The sequence below is a fragment of the Pseudorca crassidens genome, chromosome 9 (assembly GCF_039906515.1).
Source record: "Pseudorca crassidens isolate mPseCra1 chromosome 9, mPseCra1.hap1, whole genome shotgun sequence".
Classification (NCBI taxonomy): domain Eukaryota; kingdom Metazoa; phylum Chordata; class Mammalia; order Artiodactyla; family Delphinidae; genus Pseudorca; species Pseudorca crassidens.
In genome coordinates, this window is record NC_090304.1 from 101,283,008 (window position 1) to 101,300,441 (window position 17,434).

Consider the following 17,434-nt stretch of genomic DNA (forward strand, 5'->3'; position numbering starts at 1 on the left):
AAAGAAGCATTAAAAATGCTTAGACACCGAGATTCACTGAGCCTCCGGGGTGCGCAATAATGTACCCTCACATATGGTCACTGTAGGCCTGGCGAGAGGTACTATTAGCTCCATGTTTACCTGAGAGGGAAACTGAGGCTCAGAGGAACTGAGCCATTAGTCCAAGGTGACATCGCTAGCGATGGGTAACGTCTCCTTCCACGATACCACGGCCCCTCTCCCTATGCCGGGGCCCACGCCTCGCCCACTTCTCTGGGTGCTTATGGGAGAGAGGGTTCCTTCAGCAGGGTCAGGACTCCCAGGGCAGCACAGGTAGCGGAAGCAAAAGTGGCCAACTGGAGTGTGGGCCGCAGGCTGCTGGCTGCAGGGATTATGTTAACGGTAACCACCGCGCTGAGAACCTATGAAGGCCCGCTGCTTTGCATACATTATCTCATTTAAGGCTGACTACCCTGCACCTTAGCTATGACTACTCCCGATGTGTAGATGAGGACCCTGGATCAGAAAGATTGACCAGCTCTGGGCTGGATGCCCACCACTCCCAATAAATATGTGGTCGGGGACTGTGACGTCTCTGTTGTGGCCTGAGGCATTCGGGGTCAAGAGGGTCCATGTGCAGCTGAAAAGGTATCAATGGATGGGAAGGCCCACCCACTCCACACCAGTCATCCCTGCATCCCGTAGGTGCTGTGGACACTCTGTCTCAGACTCTGGGGCTGCAGCTGGGGCTACAACAGATGTGGTCCCTGCCCTCCAGGATGCCCCAATCTAGTGGAGGGAGAGGCAAGTGGGCAGACGTGGCTGAACGGTGTCCTCGGGGCCTGGAAGCCCAGAGCAGAGGGCCCTGACCCGTAGCTGATGCTCAGCCACATCCACTGAGGGAGGCAGCCAACCTCACGACAGTGGTGAGAGGTCGGGAGCGTCAGTGCCATCTCAGAGATGAGTAAACTGAAACCCGGAGAGGCAAGGGTACATGTCCAAGGTCGGCTAAGCGAGTGGCAAAGGCGGGAATCCGTTTTATCTGATGCCAATGTCTCGTGCACACTCCCTCCCTGGGGTGCTAGAAAGACCCTGGCAGTATCCCCCATCTGAGCCACCTGCTCCCACCTCCCAGGAGCAGAAGGGAGGAGCTCTCCGTGGCAGCTGGCGGAAGGCGGCCGCTGCAGGTCTGTGCGCCCTGAAGCTTGAAGCCCTGCACGGTCAGGGAGGCGAACACAGTTGCACTGAGCCACCGTCAATTAACAAACCACCCTGCGCTTCCTACTTGGGTTCCACCGGAAGCACCGTTTCTGGCACGACCAGTGTTTGGGGAGTTGATCTGTGAGGTCTTTTGGGGGCTGGAGAGATGGGGGCTGGCGACAGGATGGGTGGGCTCGAGGGAGACCCAGAGCCTGATGCTGGGGAGTGACACTCCATCTGACGCTAGTGCCCTTCCCCTTCTGCCCCTTTCCACCCAGGGGAAAAGTCTTCCTATTCTCCTCTTCAAAGAAAAGTAATTAAATACGATCACTCCCGCAGTGTGATTTAGTCAGAAAGCCCTTGGTTCCTGTCTCAGCCTCGGCAGAAACTGTCTGTGGTCTCCAGCAATTTCTCTGCTGCAGTGGCTTCTGTTTTCTCATATGTAAAATGGGAGTGCCACCAACCCATTGCACGAGATCCCTGTTGGACGTGAGCCCCCAGGGAGAGACTTCATTAGCTTGTTGGAACACAACGTGCCACTCTCCCCTACAACTGGGAAAGGGCGAGCCTTAGCAGGAAGGAAAGTATCAGTGGGGCGTTTCAGTGTCAGTGAGGGCGACTAGGTAGGCAGGTGAGCACCTTGTAAACCACACCACACAGCATCCGCTGCTCATTTTCATGGCCAGACTAGACTGTCGGAGAGGCTGGATCTCTCAGCCCCTGCAGGGCATCAGGAACTTTCATCTCAAGGTGTCACAAACTGAGAATCTGGACAGGGCCCTTTTGCTCCCAGCTTAATGCAGGGCTGGTTCCAGCTGGATGATAGAGAAGAGTCCAGTGGCTAGAGCATCTATGGGAGGCAGGAGGACGGCAAGGACCCTGTGTAGGTTCTGGACCCAGTACCGCAGCTCCCAGCGGGCAGGCCCTCCTGGGGAATGCTGCCATCCTTCCCCACCTGCTAGTCGTTATCCTATTCTCTTAATCAAGCCTCACAGCCTGCCTGGGTAGGATGTCCAGTGCCGTCCTTGGAGGAAGGCTCCGGGTCTGAGACCAGCTGTGGGCACACCAAGTGGCCTCATAGAGTGTAGTTTCTTCATATGCCAGATCGAGGAGAATAGGAGAAAGTTACCTGGAGAGAAACTCTGACACTAGTGGTGTGCTGATAAATGTTTAACAACCAGCTCTCTGGTTGGGGGTTAGAAAGAGGATTGATTTGCAGCCTTTGCCAGTTTCTGTGGTGTAATTACTCCCACCATGGTCAGCTTCAGGCTACCGATATGATATCAACCGGCTTGCAAAATTCCTGACAATTTACCAGTTGGCTTTCATAGGCCAGAGCAAGGGATCTCCGCCCTCCATCTGTCCAGCCTCTCCCCCCGCTTCTGTTCTTTAGGCCTAGAACCTTCCCCCAAAACCTCACCACCCGACACCCTCATCCCCCTGCTCCTGGGCCCTGGGACAGCTGCGGGCCTCTCCCTCTGAGCTCCAGTTCTTGAGAAATGGGTGTCTCTGGCTAGAAGAAGAAATCTATTTGAAGATAAACATTCTCCCAACCTGGAGGAAATGCAGAGTTTGCTGAACTGGCCCCCAGGAGCTAAATAAATTTGAACCATCGTCCTCCTCAGGCCAGCTCTGCTCTCTTCTCCCCCGTCCCGGCTCTCTGAGCCCCAGTAACAGCCTCTCAGCTGGGGCCGGCGCTTGGGATGCTGACAAGTGACCGCTTTTTTTTTTTTTTACATCTTTATTGGAGTATAATTGCTTTACAATGGTGTGTTAGTTTCTGCTTTATAACAAAGTGAATCAGTTATACATATGTTCCCATGTCTCTTCCCTCTTGTGTCTCCCTCCCTCCCACCCTCCCTATCCCACCCCTCCAGGCAGTCACAAAGCACCCAGCTGATCTCCCTGTGCTATGCGGCTACCTCCCACTAGCTATCTATTTTACATTTGGTAGTGTATATATGTCCATGCCACTCTCTCACTTTGTCACAGCTTACCCTTCCACCTCCCCATATCCTCAAGTCCATTCTCTAGTAGGTCTGTGTCTTTATTCCCATCTTACCCCTAGGTTCTTCATGACCTTTTTTTTTTTCTTAGATTCCATATATATGTGTTAGCATACGGTATTTGTCTTTCTCTTTCTGACTTACTTCCCTCTGTATGACAGACTTTACACTTTCCTCTGGGCCCCAGCTGGGCTTTTGGCCACACCTTCCCCCAAAGTCCTGTCTAGAAAGGAGAGGTGAGAGGAAAAGGAGCCCCTCCCCTCAGTCCTCCCACTCCTAGAAGCTCATCTGCATAGAAACCCCTTGTGAATTCCTTCAAGGACACGAGGAAATTCACCCTTAGTGGACTGAGCAGAGCAGAGCACACCAGCCTACCCTGTATTTTACGCTTAAACGAGCCGTGCACGTAGCCGTGCATTGCTTTATGAAAGATGCACGTGCTGGAGTTGAAGAACTACAATCACCCCTCCATATGGGGAAAACTTTATAGAGTTTCCAAAGCACTTTTACACACCGTACGTCATCTAATCTGAGCCCCACGCCAACCCTGGGCGTGGGCAGTGGTCATGAAAGCACCCTCACGGCGTCCGAGCCTGTCACTGTTAGAAGGGACTTCAGATGTCACCTACGCCAGCCCACCCAGGTAGAGAGCGTCCATCGCCTCCGCGGGAGTCTCTGCTTGGCCCCTGCACCAGTGAAAACTCACCACTTCCGGGAGGCAGCCCAGCCCAGCCTTGGAGAGCTCAGAGGCTTGGAAACTTACTATTGGGGTTGAGCCCAAATGTGTCTTTGCATTTTACAGCCGTAATGCATCGGTTGTAGTTTGACGCTTCAGGGCATACAGAACAGAACTGACACAATCTAATCCCTCATTCAGATATTCAAAGGGGGCTCTCACGTCCCTCCATCTCCCTCCCATCCCCCAAATCTTCCTTAACATTGCAGATTCCTGCAAATATTCCTCAGAATCCCTTGAGCAGCCTGGTCCACTCTCCTCTGAGTGTACTTCCCTGCCCCTGTCTCAGCTTAGTAGGTGGGGCTGGAAGCTTTGTGTGAGCTGTGCCTCTGCTGATGGGTCCTCACAGAGGATCAGTTTGGGGTTTTTGTTTGTTTGTTTGACAGACGCAGTACACTGTGGACATACTGAGCCTTCCGTCAACTGAAAGGTGCTGCTAAACGATGTCTCTCCTGTTCTGCACTTATATTATCGATTTTTTTTTTTTTTGGCTGAAGTGTTGGAAGTGTTAAATTCCAACTTATTAGATGAGAATTAATCTTATTAGACTTAGCACGTTGCCAAAATCTGTAAAGATCGTTCGGATCCCGGTTTCACGTCACCCATAAGTTTGTTGAGCGTTTCTTCAGACATCCTCTAAATCACTGATAAAAATATTGAAGGAGAGAGTTGAGGAGAAAGCATGTGGCATCTCCTAGAAGCCCTCTTCCCTCTGACATCTCTCCTTTAATTGTCATCCTTTGGGTGTAGCTTCCTAATCCACACAATTGTCCACCAGACCACGTCGCTCCATGTTTTCCACGAGGATATCATGGGAGGTACCTTGCTGAGGTCATTTACACCATGTGAATGAAAATGTCTACCATTTTCCTGATCTGCCAGCTCGGTGATCATGTTAAACCCAGAACTGAGCTCCATTATAGCAGGCATTCATCCTAGTCACCCCAGTGCCTAGTACATGGTGGCGACTTGAGAAGTATTGGGAAAGCTAATCAGTTGCATTGGTGAATGAAAGAAACTAGCCCAGATCAATGTGAAGGTTAGAAGTATACTTAGTCTGTCTGATTCCACCTTATTTCTGTATTTTGAAAATTAGAATAGCATTTGTTTCTACTTTCTTCCTTATAGCACCTCTTTAATACTCATGAATCCTAAAAGGACACCAGTTTGCTTACTGATGAAAAGGAGGAACTTAGGAAAGTTGAGGGATTTGCTCAAAGTCAAAAAGCTATTAACAGGAGACAGTAAGAGTCAAGCATGGTACCCTGCTGGCCTCAAGGTACCATGATGCTCTGTCTAGCACTGAGTTTGGGAAAGTTCCCCCAGCTCAGCTAACAGTGACAAGGATATTTCTTCCTAACAAAAAATGATGGGGATACAGTATATTTCTTTTATAGTCTCAATTTTATTTACCACCCATCACTCATTAATTCATTCACTTAACAAATATTTGTTGAGCATTGACTAGTGCCAGGCTATTCTAGACCCTCGGAACACAACTGTTAACCAGCCCTCTTTAAGCTTACATTTGAGTTGGAGGTGGGAGAGAAAATAACTTAGCAAGTAGATATATAGTATCTGGTCATGATAAGGGCTATGAAATATATAGTCATTAATAAGGGCTGTGAAATAAGGCAGAGTAAGGGGATAGCAGGGGCAGAGGGACTCTAGTTTACTGTGAAGATGTGGCACGTGAACAGAGATCTAATGAAGAAAATGAGACAGCAAGTGTTTTGTGCTTGTATCCGTGGAAGTACAGTACTCTTTCTTCCAGAAAGCAGGGACCTAGATCATATGATAAACTTTCCAGCTGTGAAGTATACGATTCTTTCAAGGTGTGTTCACTTGTTTATTCCCTCATTCATTTTCTAAGCAAACACTAAGCATCCAGTCTGTGTCAGTTGGGTGCCGGGGATGAAGGTGTGAAAAAGGTATTAGCTCGGGAGGCAGACAAGGGCGTCAAGTCCAAGAACACAGTGGGTGAGAGCTGTCAGGCTCTGTGGGCCGGTTGGAGGAAAGCAATAGTTGAGGCATGTCACCACACGTGACATTTCAGGGATCCATTTAAGGAAAATAAAATATAAAAGCATTAAGTTCTGTTATGATGGTTACCCAAAATTTAAAAGCCATTTAACCATTTCTTTAAATGAAATCTTATATGGAAAGTCCAATATAGAATATATTTTTAAAAGGTGCTCTGATTGGCACAAACTTGGGAACCCAGGGGCACCTTCAAAAACATGTAACATAGGAGGAGAACCACTACGCTAAATATTTGTTATGGCTAAGAACAGAAATCTGTTCATCGTCCACTACAACCTGCTTATCTTCAAGTGCCCAGGTAAACCAAATTTGCAGAACACTCAACTGTCAGTCAAAACCATTAAAAGTTACCTCTGGCTTGTGTTAAATGGGATAAACCTCTGACCAGTTGAGAACTGACTCAGCTATTTTTTTCCTGCTCTCCAAAGTCATCAAATCAAACCTAACACTGCCCAGTACAGCCCAAGTGACTCATAAGCACGATTTAAAGCGTTCATCATTCTGTCTTTTTCTGCTTCTGGCCAGAGGCCACCACCTTAATTTGCATTAAGAACCATCACTTTTATTTAATTTTTTACATCTTTATTGGAGTATAATTTCTTTACAATGTTGTGTTAGTTTCTGCTGTACAACAAAGTGAACCAGCTGAATGTACACACATATCCCCATATCCCCTCCCTCTTGAGCCTCCCTCCCACCCTCCCCATCTAGGCCCCTAGCCCCTCTACGTCGCTTTTAAAGTGAGCTCACTTCCACACCACCTGATTTTGGATGGTCCTAAATCGTTCCCCAGAATCTTCTCGTTTGAGGAAACACCAGCTTTCTTCCCACTGCAGCATATGTACAAATGGACGCTCGTTATACCCTCACATTTCTCTCGTACACATTCTTTTATCCACACACACACCCCACAGGACGAGGTGGACCTCACAGTTCCAGCCGGGGAACCAGTGGTCCTGGCCCTACTAACCCACGCCTCCTCTCTGTCTCTGCAGATGACGGCGACCGCTCAGGCCCCCTCTAAGGCCCAGGCTGTCCACATCGCCGCACCCTCGGCTGCTGCCAGCACACCTGTGCCCAGTGCCCCCATCGACCCCCAGGCCCAGCTGGAGGCTGACAAGCGAGCTGTGTACAGGTAGGAGACACTTCAGCCGGGCCATGCGCAGGAGCCCCCAAGTGGCCTCAGGCCCAGCTCAGCCATGAGAGATGTGAGTGCAGGCCAGCAGGTGGGCTCATGGAAGCCAGTAGCCAGGGCCAGGTCCCTTCTCTCTGAAGTCACTCCAGAGAGCCCTCAGCTGGCCATGCAGGAATTGTCCAGGGAGGGAGATGAGGCCTGGGCTGTGTCTTCCAGGAGGGCCTCTTCCTCAGCCCAGCTGGGGAGATGAGCCCTGACGAGCATCAGAGCCCTCCACTCAGTAAACGGGCAGCTGCCTCGGGACTGTCCTGGCCCACGTGCCCCGTCGTTGCCTTCATTCCAGCACTCGCCATCCAGGACTCGGTTGTGAGCAAAGCTTTAGTACGCCTGGAAACCACCGGGAGCGCTCGTCAGAACACATGTATCTGGACTCCGTGCTCAGAAATGCTGAATCAGTAGGTCAAGATGTAGGAGGAGGGTGTGAATGTCTAACAAGCATTCCAGGCGACTCTAATGCGGCTGGGGCTTGGCCCACACTGTGATTCATGGTAGCCTTTGGTGTTTAGCAATAGAGGTTGTACACGACTGTGTAGGCTCTGGCACCCTCCCCGAGATGGGCGGTTTGCTGAGAGCAGGTGGCTTGCCTCGTTTTACTCTGCCTCAGCCCCTTGTACCCAGGGCTGGGCCCTGAATGTAGCAGAGGGTGGGAAGGGCTCAGGGAAATTCCGGTCTGTGCTGTGTACGTTGTTGAGGTGAAGATGCGGTCCTCTGAGGGCAGACCTGAGTGAGGTCCCAGCAGGGATTTCAGTCATCCTTTGTCCATGGGGAGCCCACATCACTAAGAAAAGATGCCCAAGTCAGCACTCAGTGTTGAGGCTGGACCCTTGCTCACATTCGCTCGTGTGAGCACATACATTCGCGTGCATCAGCAGTGGGGCCGACCCCTGGCTAAGCGTGCGCCACAGCGGGCGCTAACTCCAGTCACACGTGGACTGGCCCACCCAGCCCCGCCCATGACAGTGGCTTTATGGCAATGGTGGTAATTATTGCCGTTATGATCATTATCACTGGCATTATTTTTAGTTACTCAGATGAGCTGAATGCCTCTAATGCCAACAGTTGGGAGTCCAAAGCGGTGGGCCCTGATCCCTAGATCCTGACACAAGGCCTGGATAACACAGCTCCCGGGCCCCAGCCTGCCCGGCGCACAGGCCAGGCCCAGCTCCTGTGGATAGAGACCTCTGCCTTGGGCCCCAAAGAATGCCAGGATCTGGTCACAGGACCTGTCAGAGACCCTGAGGAGGACCCCAGTTCCCCTGCCCCCAGCATGGGACTTACACTCCTGTCCTCCCTTCACACTTGCCTTGAACCCTTGCTATTACCACGTGGAGGCGTTGTGCTGGGCACCAGGGGAAAGAGGTAAATCATAAAGGTTATGCATGGGCTGTTCCCTGCCTCTCCAGGGATGGAGACATAATGCAAACAAGAAACCAACATAGAGTGGTCAGAGCTTTGACAGAGCAACCTTCACGGGGGAAGCAGTAGAGTCTGATCTTCAAGGCTGAGTAAGAGAGCTCAGCAGGAGGAGAAATGGGGGGTCAGGAACTTCCGGCAGAGGAGAGCCTGGTGTGTTCCCAGGACGGCCAGTGGCCAGAGCAGCTGGGCGTGGGAAGATGAGGCTGCACAGGGCCTGTAGCCTCACCTTGTGCCTGGTGGCGGAACAGAAGCAGGGAGCGAGAGTGGCCTGGCCTCTGAAAACTGCCCCGTGGTCTGATGACTTTGGGTACAGTCATCACACCCCCTTTAAATCCCTGCTGCTCCAAGTGTGGTCCATGGGCCAGAAGCATCGCGTCACCTGGGAGCTCATTGGAGACGCAGAATCTCAGGCCCCACTCGACCTGAGGATTCCTGATCTGCACTTTGAGAAGATCCCAGGTGATTCATATTCGCACTGGAGACGGATTCCTGACACCTTCTCGGACCCCCAGGGGCAGGGACCTGTAGTGAGCACAGATCTTAGTCTAGAAAGACCCCAAATTAGGGGCCTAACATAAAGTTTCTGGAAACCTAGGCTTGAGCCCTACCTCCTCCTTGTACTCGTCTCTCTGAGCGTTGGTTTCAGGACAGAACCTAATCAGTGGTTCGGCAAGAATGACGAGACAGCCCATGTCAGCACCTGACTCCATGTCTGGCACAAAGCAGACGGTTCCCTTGTTCCTGCCAATGGGCTCCACGTGCTCCATAGCCCTTCCCAAGACCCCAGGCTCAGACCCCACCCAGGCCCAGCCTGGAGGTGGGCCGCGTCCCCAGGGGAGCTGTCCACCATGATGTCACCTGAAGTACAAAGGCCCAGATCTTCCCTCAACCAACATGCCTCACCTCCACATCTGAGATTCACCCTCTCCCACGGGGCTGTCACCTCACAGCCCATGGCATTTGAGCAAATTATCTCTGCAGCGGTCTGACCATGAAGAAGAAATCCCAGGCTGGGTACCACCAACAGTCCAGCCAAACAAGGCTGCCCGGCATCTCAGGACGACGGAGCAGAGGGACATCAGCACCCTTGCCCAGTTCTTTCTTCTGCAGCCCTGCTTGCCCCAGGGCCCCCAGGGTGTCTCCCATGACCACCCCTCTCCCATTAGTGCCAGCCGCCCTCTCCACCGCCCTTGCGGGCTGAGGGGAGACACTCCACCTCCCATAGGGTCGGGTAATTCTAATTAGATCTGCCCGCCTGGGGCGGCCTGGCTGTTCAAAGCACCTCAGGGAGTCGGCATTTCATGTCCATAAATGTAAGCATCCCCTCTCCATGGAGATTAGTGCCCGCGCTGACTTTTGGGTGTCCCCGCCGAGGCCCCTCCCTGAACTACTTCGAAGAACGAAGGTGGGGGAGACCCCTCCCTGGCCAGGCCCGCAGGGCGACATCGGGCAGTGCGACAAGAGGGAGGGAGCCTCCTGGTGCCCTGAGGTTTTATTTGTGTAGGAGGATGTGTTGATGAAATGTATTGGTTCTTTCTGATGTGGAAACTCTGCGTGTGGGGGGGGGGGAGGGGGGAAGGGAGGCAGAGTCTGTCTTTAATTGGATCATACCAGAGCATCATCTGGGCTAATCAGCAAGGCAGCCGGGAGCTCCCGCTCAGATTAATGATTGCAGTCTAATCCGAGCAGACCCCATGATTGGATGCACATCGCGGGTAATTGTGTTTGTGGCCCAGGAGCAATGCTGAGGGGGTCTGCCGAGGGGAGGCCCCATGGAGCGGGGACCGCAGGCTTGGACCCAGCTCAGATCTCTCCTAACGCAGGTGCACCTCACCCCTGGGGTTTTCCCCCCAAGAAGTTAAAATTTAGCTTGGACCACACCTCCCCACCTCTCCACCGGTGGGCTGCGGGCTGGACAGTGTTAGGTGGCGGGGAGCTTGGAGGTTAGGTTGCCAGCAGCACAGAGACGGGGCCAAGAGGGTGAGGTTGATCCAGCTTTCACTGTCCCTCCTCCCCTCCAGTCTCTGCCATTCCCCTTTGAAGTGAGTAGGTTCCCATGGAAACCGTGATGTCCTGGGGAGCAGAACAGTGGCAGGAGCTGGGCCTGGCCAGGTGCAGTGGGGGAGGAGGGGGCTCTGCTGAGACGGCTCTGCGCATGCTGGGTTCCGCCCCTGAGGCTGAAATACTGTCTGGGGACCCAGGAAATGGCCCGCCGGGCACTGCAGAAGTTACCTGTTAGTGACAGGAAGTGCTGGCCTGGAGGCAGGAACAGCGAGAGAAGGGTGGGGACAGCTGTGCTTTGCTTCTCCAGGAAAAATGCCAGAGAATTGAGCTGCGAATCAGGCGCGGAGGGTGAGGTGACTGCAGGACCCTGTGTCTCTCCTTTGTGGCGTTAACTCACAACTGAACCGATTGTGTTAATATTAGTTCTGTTTCCACCACTAGATCGTTACCTCCATGAAGTCAGGGTCTATGCGTTTTCATTGATTGATCCCCAGCGCCTTACACAATACCTTAGACCCAGCAGCTTGGACGAGCATGTACTAAAGCAGGGCCTGTTGAGCGGATTCCTTAAGTAGGCGAGGCAGGACCCGTCCATATTCCATGGTTCCAGGCTGGTGTGCTGGCTAACGGGCTCCGGGGGGAGCGGGGAGGGGAGAGCCCTCACGTAGCACCTGTCGATTTCCGTGGTGTAACTGCATCCACCATGGCCCGTTTCAAGCTACCAGTGCGCTGCTGAACAGAGGTGGGAAGAGATGCACACAGTCGGCTCTCTCCAGCCTCAAGCACAAACGCCTGCAGGTAGCCGAGTTACAGGTGCCCAGTTTGACCAGCACCTTTACAGCCGACTTTGTGGAATGCTTTAACTCATAGCATTAGCCACGATCCTACACGCGTTGGCCCTCACTGACCTGTCTGGCCCACTCCCCGCTTCTAAATTTGAAATGTTCCCACGTAACGAATTAATGCTTAGAGGCTGGCCCAGAATAAGCGCTATGTAAGTGTTTGCAATTGTGATTTCTCACCCGAACCCCAAGGCAGTGAAGTTTCTCCTTCCTAGATTCTACCCAGTGCCGTCCAACTCTTAACATCTGCTTGAGCAAAGCAGACGCCTCCACGTTCTCCAGGTAGATTCCAAGGCTTTCCTGTTTCATCCGTTAATGAGTTCCTTCCCAGCAGCTCCAGAAACCCCACATCAAACCAGTCTTTAGTTTCTCAGCTGTCAGAGTCTCGGCCTTTCCGTGTAGTGTTTGTAGTTCTTCCTGTCAGTCTCATCTCTCTGTAAACCACACTCAGAGCTTCTGCCCATGTGGCACCCAGCCCTAGACAGTTCAAGCTGCAGTCCACTTCTAGTTCAACGAAAGCAGTACACATTGCTAAGGCCTTGTTTATAATACATTTGCCCCTGTTGCATTCAGACCGGATCCCTCTAGAATCCACACTTGTTTAGGGAAAGATCAGAACGGGGCAGTGGGCAATGTTCAGATCGCTCCCTTGAGACTATCTCTCTAAAGGTCACTGAAGTTCGGGCTCGATCCTAATGGTCCAATAGCTAGAGGGACAAAGGCCATAGAGCAGCTGTACTGAGCTGTGGGACAAGGTCTAAAAATAGATGTGGTGATAACCAGCTTGGTCGCCTTGGGAAAGTTAGTCCCTCTGAATCTGTTTTCTCAACTGTAAAAAAGGAAATAGTCATAGCTAGACTAAAATGAGATGATATATGATAATGTCTAACACAGAGATCAGTGTTTGCTGCCTGGGGTGGGATGGGATGGGGGTGTTTTAAACAAAGGGGCCAGCATGGTCCCCGTGGCCTTTTCAGCATGTGAGGCATCTGGGCATTCAGGGAGGTGAAATTCAGGCTGCAGAATAGGGCCTGTGGACCTCGATCGCCTGGGCTTCCATTCTGGCTCCGCCACTGGGCAGTAAACCTTTCTGGGCCTCTGTTTCCTCATCTGTAAAATAGGACTGAAAATAGTGCCATCTCTTCATTAGGTTGGTCATGAGGATGAATGAGATAATACCATGAAGTGCTGGATAAAGAAGCTGGCACGTGGAGAGTACTCTGCAGCCGTTAGCTGCTATGAGATGTTTGGGGGAATGGAAACAGGGGTTGGTCGGGCAAGAAGGTAAATGCTGAGGGGCGATCCAGCAAGAGGCAAGACAGGAAAGGGCTCCCAGCTGAGTGGTCCTGCACCGCGGTTCAATTAAACATTTACTGAGCTCTGCTACGCGGAAGCATCGTGTCAAGTTCCAAGAGGGGTTCTGAATTAAAAAGAATCAGTCCAGGGAGTGGCAAGAAGATAGGATAGGAAGTAGCTGTAATATAAAATTGGCACATCTAATGGGCTCAAAAAACTCTATGTGGAATTGACTGCAAGGCCTCTGGCCCACAGCGCAGTGTAGGAGAGTAGCACTGCTTTTCCCAAGGGAGGTGAAGCCCAAGGGAAATGATAGCCAAGCGGCCTCTCCTGGGGCCGGGCTGGTGAATGGGGAGGCGGGAGCCCCCTGGGCTTGGGGCTGGGCAGAGGCGCTGGCTGCTGTGTGACTGTCCTCTTTAGCAGCTGCCTGGCCAGGACCCTGGGAACTGGTACTTCCTAACGAATTGTCTTTGAGGGAACTCTTCCACCTTGTGACCAAGGGGTGTTCTGTCTCCAGGGAGCTGACTCCGGGGCTTAACCCTGTGCCTTCCCTGGCATAGATAGAGCTTGGTCATTCCTGGGACGTGCTGGGTGAGGTGGCCTGAGAAGGGTGTGGGAGAAGTTTAGCCATTCCAAGCAGAAGAGTCAGGACCAGATGCTTCTGGACTAGGTGCTGGGAGCGGATGTTCCAGGCTGCATTCTGAGCTGGGTTTTATGGGCTGGGGCTCCAGCAGACACTCCTTGCGTTTGGAAGCAGTTGGATTCACTGACATCTGAGCAAACATAACTGTAGCTGTTGACTACAGTCAGGGGAGCGATCCTGCTGGAGCCGTAATCTGAAAGTCAACCCGTGCTCAATTCTTCCCCGGCACCAGGCAAAGCCTGTTCCCTGCCCTTCCTGCCGGCATCTCGAAGGCCCTCACCCCGGACCCAGCCTCTGCACATGCCGCTGGCAGGCCCAGAGGCTGCGGCTGCCTGGCTCAGAGAGCAGGTGTGTTCAGAGGCAGCGGGTCCTGATCCTTCCACAGCTCACCACCTGGCCGAGGCAGAGCTGAGAAGTCCAGGTACCCCGCCAAGACAAGGCACACAGATAAGAGATCCAGGAGCCTGGAATCCCAATGACTTTTATCCTCACAAGGTTATGTTAGGATTAAAGGAGATAACCAATGCTAACAGCTGACAGTGCTTGGCACAGACAAGGCTTACGGTGAATGGTGGCCACAGTTGTGAGGAGTTACTGCGACAAGTACTAGATTGGATCGGTCCCCCTTACTAGAGGGAAGACACCAGCCATTGGGCCTCCCGCTGGTGCGAATGGTGGGGGGGGGGCATCAGGTGGGAGGGGCGGGGAGCCAGCAAGCTTGGCCTTTGAGGGCTCACATGGCCCATGGCTTCTCACCAGGGCTGGACTAAGCCAGTCTAGCCCTTCTAAGCCCCACTCTCTGATTTTCCCAAGCACTGGGCCATTTTGTGGTCAAGTGGAAAGAACATAGGACTAAGACTTCAGCCTAAGCTCTGATTCTACCACTGAGCAACTCATGTAGCCTCTTTAGATAAACTTTCCCACAGGGTAGGCATAAGATGAGAAAATGAAAGATCTATAAAAACGTCAAAGCCTTCTCCAACACACAGAAGTATTATTATGAGAGCAAGTTCTTTTGGAAACCTGTTTGGTGAGGTAGAGACCGTCTTGTGCTGCACGGGTCCTGATGCTCAAAGGGTAAACGTGGCAGCTCAGTTCTGTGACCCCAGGACGCATAGGACTCAAGGCCAGTAGAGAAAAAAAGGGAGAGGAGGATGAAGTGATTCTAATAATGGTTCAAAAACAGCACCTGGGAAAGGGGGAAGAACACAAAATTTGGAGTTTGGATACCCAGATTGAAATCTCAACTCAGTCACTTATTAGCCTGATGTAATTCTTTAACCACATGGCCCCTCAGTTTGCTAATCAGTAAAATGGGAATAATAAAAATATTGGGTGTTTCAATGCAATAAGCACATGAAATGTAAGTTACGAAGTGCCACCAGATGTGTGTCACTGTCATTTTGCCATGACATAATGGATGGAGCTCCCCTTCCCACACCAGACCTTCCCCCAGTGCTTTCTTTTGGGGACTGGCTGGCTCTCTGGTGACTTGGATAGAAACTGCCTCTCACGAGCTGCCTAACTGCAGGAAAGATACTTCTGTTTTCTCTTCCTGAGTTACCTCCCCTTAAAATGAAGAGGCTGATCATGAAAAAGACAGGAGATAAGTGATAGTAAAGATGTGGAGAAGAGGGAACTCTTGTGCACTGCTGTTGGGATTGTATATTGGTGCGGCCACCACCAGTATGGAGGATCCTTAAAAAATTAAACATAGAACTATCCTATGATCCAGCAGTCCCACTTTGGGGATCCAAAGGAAATGAAAACACTAACTCGAAAAGACATCTGCACCCCCGTGTTCATAGCAGAATTATTTATAATAGCCAAGGCACAGAAACCACCTAAATGTCCACTGATGGATGAATGGATAAAGAAGTTGTGGCTTATATATACAGTGGGATATTATTCACATGGAGGGACCTTGAAAGCATTATGCTAAGTAAAATACATCATAGAGGAAGGCAAATTCTGTAGGATCTCACTTATATGTGGGATCTAAAAAAAAACTTAGGGCAAAAGAGATTGGATTTGTGGTTATCAGAGGTGAAGGGTAGAAGGAGGGGGTAACGGAGGAGGGTGGTCAAAAGGTACAAACTTCCAGTTATAAAAGCAGGAAGTACTAGGGATGTAATGTACAACATGACGACTATAGCTAGCACTGCTCTGTCATATATAGGTAAGTTAAGAGAGTAAACACTAAGAGTGCTCATCACAAGAGAAAAATTTTCTTTTCCTTTTTCTCTTTTATCTGAGAGGATGGATGTTAGCCGAACCTATCGTGGTAATCATTTCATAGTATATGATGCTACATGCCTTAAACTTATACAGTGATGCATGTCAATTATTTCTTAGTAAAACTGGGGAGAAAATGAGGGGGCTGGAGATGAGATCCTACCAGGTCTCAAATTTTAGGTTCTTTGTATTCTCGCCCTTGTAGACCAGCCTTAACAACCAGTTTGTTGAGATTTCACATTTATTACTTTTTTTTAATGTGCCAGGAGGGAAGGGTGTGAGTGTGCATGCGTGTGTGTGTGTGTGTGTGTGTGAAGGGATGGAGACAAAGCAGACTGTGGCCTCCCCTGAGCCCCACACTCACCAGGGATGGACCTGTCCACCCACCTGGGGGAGGAGAGCTGGTTGGAGCCCAGGAACCCAGCAGATGCAATTCCAATTTAGCAACAAGAAGAAGTCCTCTCCAAGGCAACCCAGGCGAACATACCGCCCACTGGGCAGGACTAAAAATACACCCGCATGGTTTCAACGTCACACCTGAAGTAAAAATACATCCAACCAGGAGCTGCTGGCTTGGTCTCCCCCACCCCACTCTGCTCTCTCCATCTGGTGCCTTTGAGGGGAGGAGAGGAGGGCTGGCCGAGCGCTTCCTTCACACTTACTCGTCTGCCCCTGAGACCCTGCCAGCCCTCACCCCACACACCCAGCAGAGCCCAGAGGAGAACTGGGGCCCTTTGTAGTAACTGTGGCTGAAGCTGCCAGATGGCTGTAGCTGACCTGGGTACCACAGGGGAGTGGATTCCGGGCCCGAAAGAACTTTAGGCTTGTGTCTCAGAATCTCCGCTTGCTGTCAGTGCTCGCTTCGTTCATTCATTTGTCCCCATTCATTGATCCTCCAAATATTTATTGATCCTCTGCTCTGTGCCAGGCACTGTGCTGGAAATTCAGAGGTAAGACGAGTTCGTGGACCAGAGAAGCTCCCCATGTAGTGAGGAAGACAGATCTGTGCACAGACAACTGTAGTCAATAGAATTTAATCATTGTCCTGTGGGAAATAAAAATAAATTCTTACTGGCAGTGTTTTTTGGTTTCAAAAATGGGGTTCCGAGGTCCAGTAAGTTGTCCTTTGCCCCTCCTCCTCCTCTTTCTGTGCCTCTATTTGAGTTGGCATGTGGGCTTGTTTCCCTGCCAAATGAGTCAGTAGAGATGGGATTATACATTTATTGGAGTGGATAGCGTCCATGTTGACCTGAATAAGAAAAGGTGCCCCTGTGCCATTCCAGGGAAATGGAACAAGCGTTAATTGACAGCTTACTGAGTGCCAGACACTCTACTTGTTCCTTCATGTAATTCTTAACAATAACCTCTGTGGTAGGTGGCGTTATCCCTATTTTATAAAAGAGGAAACTGAGGCTCAGAGAAATTCAGTAACTTGCCCCAGAGTCACACAATTAATTATCTGTCTCCAAAGTCTATCCTTGAGGGGGTGATAAAGGTGCCAGGAGCCCGGGGCCACCTGCTGTCTGATCAACTACCATGTTCTCCACTGAGTCTATCCAGGAGAAACACTGACAAGAAAGCTGAGGCCATACTGTGAAGCACCGTGGTGTGCTCTGATGATGCTGACTCTGTTTTATCAGCATCAAGGAGAGATTGCACTGTAGTTCTCAGAATGACTACTTGGAATGGGCCTTCTGGCCATGAAAAGATGCCCAGGAAAGGGGCAGGAGTCGTCCTGAAAGGTGCCTCCAGGGTATTGTCTCTGATTCTGTGATCTCAGTGACCTGACCTGGGGCACTAGAAATAAAGGGTTACAATGCCAGCCCCCGGGTAGGGTTT

At 51.2% G+C, this 17,434-nt stretch overlaps 1 protein-coding gene across 10 annotated transcripts in view; it reads left to right on the forward strand.

Moving 5' to 3' along the window:
* PKNOX2 (PBX/knotted 1 homeobox 2) overlaps positions 1–17,434 on the forward strand; it is a 303,483-nt gene that overhangs the window by 235,438 nt on the left and 50,611 nt on the right. For all 10 annotated transcript variants that reach the window (XM_067751462.1, XM_067751466.1, XM_067751469.1 and 7 more), the window contains one exon: positions 6,960–7,099. In XM_067751462.1, coding sequence (XP_067607563.1) covers positions 6,960–7,099 — 140 coding nt within the window. The remainder of the gene's footprint in view (positions 1–6,959; positions 7,100–17,434) is intronic.